We start from the raw sequence: 9152 nt of genomic DNA, 5'->3' as shown, positions 1-9152 counted from the left end.
CAAGGAAAAAATGCACAGAACAGTTTCAACAGTGACATCAAAACTTTTCGCAATTAAAACCAGCACAATTAATTTTCTCAACATGCAGTTTGATTTTCTCGAATCCACGTATACCATACGCGACCATCAGGAGATCTACTGGACACAGGACTACCGCCACGTGACTCGGTAGCTCCCCCTTCATGGTCGACGGGGCGGGGTTCTACTAGACCACAGGGACCTACAGCACAGCCACGTGACTCCGGTAGCTTCTCCTCACGCACGAGGAGGTCTCACTACCACACGCGACCATCAGGAGATCTACTGGACACAGGACTACCGCCACGTAACTCGGTACCCTCCCCTCATGTCGAGGGGTCTACTAGACACAGGACTACAGCACAGCCACGTGACTCGGTAGCTCTCCTCACGCGAGGAGTCACTACCACACGCGACTATTACAATATCTACTGGACACAGCGACTTACCGGATTCCGCGGTTAACTCGGTACCGCTTCCCCTGCAGGCAGCAGGCGGTCACTACCAACACCAACCATCAGGGAGAAAATCTACATGCGACACATGACTACAGCCACGTAACTCGGGTTTTACCCTCCCCTCATGCTCGAGGCAGTCTACCGGACACTTAGTGCATTACAAGCGCCACGTGACTCGGTACCCTCCCCTCATGAGAGGTGTGGCTGATGATGAGACTTACTTGTCGCGCTGCGCTGCTTGCTGAGACGCTTCGCCTTGTCCGGCTCCGCCGCGTTCGTCGGACGACTTCCACCGCCGCTCCCTCGGGCGCTCGCCTGCGATTGACCCATCGGACGGTCACGCCGACGACCCTTCGCTCAAAAGTAAACAGCGTCAGTTCGGTGTCATGGCGTTTCTTTCGTTACTGTATACGCATATTTTTCGGCGAATTCAGACTTCGGTCAGCGGAACAATTTCCAGATCGGGCGAGTGGTTAATCTCGATGCCCTCGGCCTCGCGATTCTCTCCCACGCGAAAAATCGCAGGTAAAGGAACGGAGCGTCAGTTGTTGTTTGTTATTTTACCCATGTTGCTTATTTTCTGCGGTCAGCTGGAGCATTCGCGAAGCACCCTCTTACAGCCACATATAACAGTAATTTACTATCGTATTTTTCTGCCATTCTATGCATTGACTCATATGTTGTTGACATTGTATACAGTACATACATTTATTTGAGTAAATATATTTGTCTCTGATGTAGGAAGTTTTCCCTCTAGTCGCCCACGAAGTTTCAGGGCAGATGTTGCACAGTCTGAATCTCCGTTGAGCATACCGAAGCAAAAACAAAACCACAAAGGCGAAACCATGGTTATCAAGCCTCACGAATGGAGATAGATCAATTTATCGTCACTCGTTGGAAGTGGCCGATCGTCTGCCAGACTTCAGCTGGTTGCAGAATGCGCTAAGGTCACGTTCGAACAGGACCTGATGTGCGGCGTGGCTACTCGGATTGGAGCAGGGTTGCTGCAAGGTGGGTCGTGCGCGGCCTTCTTAGGTGGTTGATTCCGACGGGATAGCAGCAAACCCTGTGAAGAGAAGTAATAATTGCAGTGCCTTGAATCACTAGCCTTCTCTAAAGTCCATCACCTTTATTTTTCATGAAATTTTACATCTTTTTTCAGTTTGCTCCTATTCTCACCCACTTCCTATTGTGCCCCATGTTGCCCTACCCATTCCGTCTTCCTCCTCCTCTTCAATTGTCAACTCTTTCTCTGCTACACTACTCTGCCCTCCCTGCGTCATCAACCCTTTGCACTCCTTCTCACTTCCCGCTTTGTCTCTCTCTCTGCTCTCTCTCTCTCTCTCTCCTCTCTCGCTCTATCTCCTGTCTATTCTCTCTATCTCTCTCTATCTTCTCTCTCTCTCCTCTTCGCTCCTCTCATCTCTCTCTCTCTCTCTCTCTCTCTCTCTCTCTCTCCTCTCTCGTCTCTACTCGCTCTCTTTCTCTCTCGCTCTATCTCTCGTCTACCCTCTCTCTCTCTCTCTCGCTCTATCTCTCTCTCTCGCTCTCTTGCTCTCTCTCTCTCTCTCTCTCTCCTCTCTCTCTCTCTCTATCTCTCCGCTCTTATCTCTCTCTCTCTCGGCTCTCTCTCTCTCTCTCTCTCTCTCTCTCTCTCTCTCTCTCTCTCTCATCTCTCTCTTCTCTCTCTCTCTCTCTCTCTCCTGCTCTCTCTCTCTCCCTCTCTCCGCTCTCTCGCTATCTCGCCTATCCTCTCGGCTATCTCGCCTATTCTCGCTATCTCGCTTATCTCGCTATCCTCGCTATCTACGCCTATCTCGCTCTCTCGCTCTCTCGCCTCTCTCGCTCTCTCGCTCTCTCGCTCTTCGCTCGGCGCGCTCGTCTCTCTCTCTCTCTCTCTCTCTCTCTCTCTCTCTCTCTCTCTCTCTCTCTCTCTCTCTCTCTCTCTCTCTCTCTCTCTCTCCTCCTCTCTCTCTCTCTCTCTCTCTATCTCTCGTCCCTAATTATAAAGTGTGTTTCACGCTGCTGTCTGCATCCGTACCTGGTGGCGTAGGGAGCTCATCATAGGTGACCGGCTTCCCAGCCTTGTGGTTGCGGATAGCCGTCTCGTATTGCTTCACGATGCGGCCCATGCGCCGAGCCTTACGATCACCAACACCCTCTGATTTCGCCTGCTTCTCGCACTCCCTGTACTTTGCCAGTCGCTGCTGCAGCGCCTCCGCTACTGTAGAGGGCGCCTCTGGAGCCTGAAACAACGTCTTTTCCTCTGCGGAGGAGAGCAAGCGAGGTGTAAGCACCGCGGGAAAATAGAAGTCTAGTTCTATTCATTTTCTGCATTTGGCTGCATTTCTCTCCGAAAAGAAGTGCGGCACTTGTTTCATTTCACGAATGAAATTCTCTCTGCCCTCTTCTACAAACACGCAGTGTGCGTAATTACTCAATTAAAACCTACAGATAAACTGTCCAAGCTTTTTTGGATTTATGGATCAGTGGTTTGCTGGAGTGGCGCAAAACACGAGTCATAGCAGCAGCTCCAGCATTTTAGATGTGGTTCGGGACAAAAAACAGTGAGGAATAAAAGATTACAGTGAGGATATGCTCAGTACATGTATTTGTATTTGAACTGCATGCAATAAAGATTTCATTATATCAATAATAAATAATAGGAAGGAACAGCTGGCCACAGACAATGCTAGACTGCCATCTTGCCCTACCTTCGGGATTCCCCTCTATTTCCTCCTCTTCCACCGCCTCCGTGTTTGCCAAACCCTGCCTGGCTTCGGTCACTCTCTGCTGGGCAGGGGGAGGCTCGATGACCTTTCCTTCGGTGGGGAACCCCGGCGGCGGAGGAGGCATGCCAGCCAGATCCACTGGTTGTCCGCTCTCCAACGCCGCAATCACCTGGTCGAATTGCTGAAACACACGTGTTTAAACACATAAATCCGTCAGGAACATATAAATAGGAACATCACACGGTGACCTTGTCATTGGGATGTGACCGTGGAGCTGTTGTCCGACATTATTTTTTTCCTAAATGTTGTACCGTGTTTTTTCTCCTAGTTTTTTACACACCTTGATGACCTTCACGTGTCTGACGGCCGTAACTCGGTCGCCCCCCTTCTTTGCCTGCAGCGCGGCCACCTTGTACTGATCCCTGCGCGTCCTCAACACGACAATAGTTGGGTCCGCGGCCGGCTGCACCGCAGCAGGAACGTCCTCGGGTTGTGCCACTGCGGGAGCCGGCAGAGGGGGGGTGGGCAGGCGAGGCGCACTGACTGCTTCGTCACTGGCTGGTGGTTGTGGCTCTTCCTCATGGGGTATTGCCACTGGCGGAGGTATGTCGTCGACACTGACCAGCTTGCCGGCGCGAGCGGATTTCACCTGGTTCTCCAGCGTCTGGAAAACAACGACAAACGATCGGAATATTTCTCTGCTAACCAAACGCGTCCTCTCCGCCCGTCGGTGCGGTCACCGATTTCAGGGGCGGATCCAGGGGTGAAGCTAGACAGTATTTTTCCAGATTTTAAGGGCACATCCCCCCAAACGTTTCCATTCTGTTGCCAGTTTATAGTCCGACGAAGAGATATAATTCTCTAAAGCTCGCGTATTCAAATTAAAACACCCTATTCCTATTTTTTACATTGATTTTATTTGTATATATATATATACCGTGTTACCCACTGGTAGATTAGGAGTGACATATTGCTCACCTGGGAGCAGGGAACATGGAACACGCACTGTTGTTATTACACACTCGAGGGTTACGCTACGGCGAAACATTGCCAGCCGGTACACAGCAGTAACATTTAAAACACTGCCTCTCTTCGGACGCTGACCGCGCACATTTCTCGCTCTCGGCTCCGACTGGTTGACAGCTCACCTTGGACGGGCTGCTGCGCAGCCATTGGTCGATGATGAGCCATTTTTCCTTGGTCTCCTCGACCTGCTTGCTCACGAACGGGTCACGTATGCGCAGTTTGACCTCCACACGACCTCCGACCGCCTTTCTTCCATCCATCATCTACACCCAGACAAATCGGTTACACGTTATGGGCACCGGTTTGTGCACTGCACGGATAGCAATGTGAAAAGCAAGAAAGTGGAGAGGGTGTAGCGATTATGAGAATTAACACACGTATGATTATTCACAAGTTGGCTATGGTGTACTTTTTACATATATGATATCAATAGCGTATTGAGTATGCTTACTCAATACGCTCTTGATGTATCATTTACATGGCAGCTACACGTTGTTGTAGCATTCTAGAGTGAGCAGGGAGGATGCACGCATGGATATACATACGTCGTAACTCTGATGAACGATGCAGTGCGTCTCAAGTGGCTGTAGCGGAACCTTCACAGAACCGAGGGAAGTATCACCTCTCAGGAAACCCCTGCAACGACAAGAAACGCTAACATCTAGAGGACCACACAACAAATTTCCGACAAAATTCCGGAATTATCCGGAAAAATTGGCAAAATGCCACCAATGAACTTGCGGTGACATCTACAGGGGGAAAATGCAAGACTTGTATCGTGTAAGACGTGTGAGCAACCGTTGCTTACCCCTTCGCGAACACTTCCAACTTGATGTAGTGACGTTTGACTAGCCTGAGAAAACTGCGCGACTTTCGGTTGATCTGAAGCTTGACCTTAGCATTGTATTCGGGATTGTTCGTGTCCTTCACGGTGGAAATCTTTCCCTGCGGAGGGGTATCCTGAAGAAAGATATCACCTTATTCAGTAGCAATAACGAGAACAACAGCACTGCTAATTCCGTATCCAATTTGTTATTATTTCTGACTTCTAGTTTGCAATGCGTGTGAGCTGCACATGATCTGAATAGTCATATTCACTGTATTAATTTACTCATTGATAGCAATATAATAGCAACAATTTTCTACGCCAGTGGAGGCCTTTGCAGGGGTAGAAATTAACTTTTGAACACGGGAGTCCAACGGACTCCCTACCCTCAAAAAGAGGGAGTCCGCAGCAAAATGAGGGAGTCTGCAGTCTGAGGTTCAAAATTAAAGCTATTAAAACAATAACGCATGTGCTTATTTTTAAGATTCATGCGGTTGCATGTCTGCCAAATTTTCTTTGGACATTAGCTGAAAAAATACTGTAATTCCACGAGGCCCTGCTCTGGAACGAACTAGTTAGTATGGCAGAATTTTCAGGAAGTTACACGGACTCCTGCATATCTCAAATCAGGGAGTCCAACAGTAAATCAGGGAGTATTTGACTCCGGACTCCCATTAATTTCGCACCCTGCATTTGTACTGCCTTTGTAGTGCTTTTTAAATACACATTAAAATAATAACTTACAAAAAATTTAAATTAAAAAAAAAGGATCATTTCAATGCATTCACATGCGAACACTTTCAATACACACAGCAGTAAGCTAATGTTAACCTATTTATTGCATAGAGCATCGATCAGAACGCTCTAGTAAGAAAACAATAAGAGAATTGCAACAAATTTTTTAGACAAACACCATACTCACGGATGGATAGGGAAACTCCCATCGAATATATGTATCCAAGTCCTTTGGCGCCGTAGCTGAAAGACAGATCACAAGAACATATAATACAGGCAGGAAGAAAAGATAACTTACATATTTATAATTTTATTTCAATTCAATTTCGATCATATGTTTGTCTCTTTTATGATATATGTGTGAGTGCATACATGCATGTGTGGCACCCGGCAGTTAGATGCGATATGATATGACTACTAGGCACTTAAAAAAAAAAACAACCCTAACCCTAACCCTAACCTAACCTAAACCCAACCTAAACCTAAAAAAAAAAAAAATTTAATTAAATTAAAGTGCCTAGTAGTCATATCATATCGCATCTAACTGCCGGTTGCCATGTGCACGTGTATGTATATTCTATTACATATATCTTAATATTAGGCATGTAAATATTCACATGCCTCGGTCGTAGATAACATGGGCATGACACTATACGCCGGAATAAAGAGCGGACTTACATGAACTGTAGTTGATGCCTCTAACGATGATGAGTTCCATGTCGTTATCTCCAAGGTCAAGACACGACCTGCAACAGCACACACACACATGTAGACCTGGTATCTCGTCGGTACTTTAACTCGCCGGTCAGTGATCGTAGACAGTGATGATCAAAGACGTCTTGTACAATACAGGTTTTATTCAAAACATATGTCGCGACGTACACACGCACGTCTGTACGCACGTGCGCCACACCCAGAATTTCCTTCTCGATCCTTCTCTTCCCTTTTATATCTATCTCACTATCCATACGTCGCAGTTCCGTACAACCAATGGGCAACTCTCGTGCCGTATTGATTGCTGAATATGGTGGTGGTGCAATCGCCCTTGCATGCGACCATGCCGGCGTGTGACCATGCGTCATCCGTACGAAATACCCGCATTGCGTTGTGTCATCCGTATTTTGTCGTGGCGCAGTATAAATTCTCGTTGCCACACACACGTGTACTCACTGCACGTACTAGTATGAACATATCTATACAATACAGTGTATGCATGTGTTGATAATAATAATAGCAACTAGCCTATAAAAAACTTTTATTTGCCAATAAACCATCACCTTGATGTTTTAGATGTTCGACTAGTCTAAACACATCCTTATCAGCCATGAATTTGAGGACATACTTATTGCCATCCTGTGCTATAGATAAGATTACGATGCCATTAAGGAACATTTCTCACACAAAAATATAAACAATTTGTTTACGAATGTCGTCCCCATAAAAATGTGACATAGTCAAATTCGTCTTTCCATTCTTTCCAGACAATTCTTCTGTCCATAGTCAGTCATAGCCAACTTCTCCCCCTACGAGACATCCCTGTTGCACGTATACTCACTGCACCACCGACATCGTCCTGTTATCGTAGTGGAACTTCGGCACCGGGTCACCATGTTTGAACGCGTGTCTCAGAGCATCAAGGTCCTTTTTGCAACCTTCGGCCATCTTGTCGTACTTGGACGCGCTGCCCACGTCGCCAAGCTGCATGTAGTGCTGACTGTTCTTAGAGCAAACCTAGACGAGAGGAGAGAGAAATAATTTGTTTTAATCTTTGCCAGGAAAATGGTAATTGAAGAACAAAAAAGAGAGTGACGAGAAAAGGGAAGAGAGGAAGAAAAAATAAAAATAAAAACTGATGTAAAGACAAGAAGGAAGACATCAATAATTCCACCAGTTGCTATAAAATGATTTCAGATGTAGAATACTCAGGATAGGTTGGTAGATAGGACTATTTTCCTTTGCCATTTATTATGCAGTCTTGCTATCTGTGCCAGATAAAACAATAACAACAACAACAACAACAACAACAACAACAACAACAACAACAACAACAACAACAACAGCAACAACAACAAAAACAGCAACAACTTCATCATCAACAACAACAACAACAACAACAACAACAACAACAACAACAACAACAACATCAACAATTAACAACATCAACAGCAACAGCAGCAATGGTGGCCCACGCTCACGCTGCTACACACGTCCGTCTGCCCACCGCACACATGGCGTGGAACCTGCATACCTTCGTCTGCTGAATAAGTTGCTCCTCCAGCTTGTTGTACAACTTCTCCCTGTCACTCTCCCCTGAACCAGCGACGGACTGGGTGGGCATGTCGGACGAAGGCGAGACCTTGAGCTGAGGTGGCACGGGAACCTGAACGAAGACGCAGCCGCGCGATTACACTCACAGCTCCCGTCATCACACATCACAGTCCTTACGTCACGGCCATGGCTGACATTTGACGCGACACCCGACCTTTAACGCGTCATACTGACATTTCAGGTGTTACGCTGACCTTTGACACGACACACTGACCTCTGACGTGTTACGCCAACCTTTGACATGCCGCCCCTAATGTTTGACACGTCATTGTGAACTTTGATTTGACACACCTTCATTGACGTCTAACGCCGACCCTCTCTGATGCATTAGCCAACCTTCAACGGGTCACGCAGACAGCGCTGCAGTGACCTTCGACACGACCCTGTGACCCCTAAAAGCGACTCTGTGACCTTCAACGCTCCACCCACCACAACCCTGACCTTCAACACACCACCGCGAACCTCGAAGCGCCGCCCCCACGACCCTCGACGCTGACCTTTGACATGTCTACGGGCAGGCCGTTGCGGCATGCGTCCATCATCGGCTCGAAGCCCTTCATCTTGCGCAGGTGCTCCTTGGCCTGCGTCAGCTCGCCGTGCCGCTTCGCGTCGAGGGCCGCCTCGCGGAATAGGTTGTGTCGCTCGACGAGGAACGCCATCTGCTGCTCCTGTCTGCTCACTGCGCCGAGAGAACAAGCGAACAGCGCTATAGCGATGCGGACGATACGAGAACAGCGCTAGTGGTGTATATAATAGGAGAATGGCGCTAGTGATGTTGACAACAAGTGAACAGTGTTAGAGATGCGGATGATAGGAGAACAGCGCTAGTGGTGTATATGATAGGAGAATGGCGCTAGTGATGTTGACAACAAGTGAACAGTGTTAGGGATGCGGACGATAGGAGAACAGCGATAGGGATGTGGATGACAAGTGAACAGTGTTAGGGATGCGGACGATAGGAGAACAGCGATAGGGATGTGGACAAGTGAACAGTGTTAGAGATGCGGTCGATAGGAGAACAGCGATAGG

General features: G+C 47.7%; 1 protein-coding gene across 1 annotated transcript in view; it reads right to left on the bottom strand.

Moving 5' to 3' along the window:
* LOC106809854 (coiled-coil and C2 domain-containing protein 1-like) overlaps positions 1–9152 on the bottom strand; it is a 26487-nt gene that overhangs the window by 5556 nt on the left and 11779 nt on the right. Inside the window, exons 6-13 of the mRNA XM_014813083.1 lie at positions 8621–8860; positions 8044–8175; positions 7351–7526; positions 6474–6541; positions 5983–6038; positions 5043–5194; positions 4780–4870; positions 4357–4497 (exon numbers count right to left, since the gene is read on the bottom strand). Of these exons, the coding sequence (XP_014668569.1) occupies positions 4357–4497; positions 4780–4870; positions 5043–5194; positions 5983–6038; positions 6474–6541; positions 7351–7526; positions 8044–8175; positions 8621–8860 (1056 nt within the window). The remainder of the gene's footprint in view (positions 1–4356; positions 4498–4779; positions 4871–5042; positions 5195–5982; positions 6039–6473; positions 6542–7350; positions 7527–8043; positions 8176–8620; positions 8861–9152) is intronic.

The sequence above is a fragment of the Priapulus caudatus genome, unplaced genomic scaffold (genome assembly GCF_000485595.1).
Source record: "Priapulus caudatus unplaced genomic scaffold, Priapulus_caudatus-5.0.1 Scaffold391, whole genome shotgun sequence".
NCBI lineage: Eukaryota > Metazoa > Priapulida > Priapulimorpha > Priapulimorphida > Priapulidae > Priapulus > Priapulus caudatus.
This window is presented reverse-complemented; position numbering and strand designations above follow the sequence as displayed.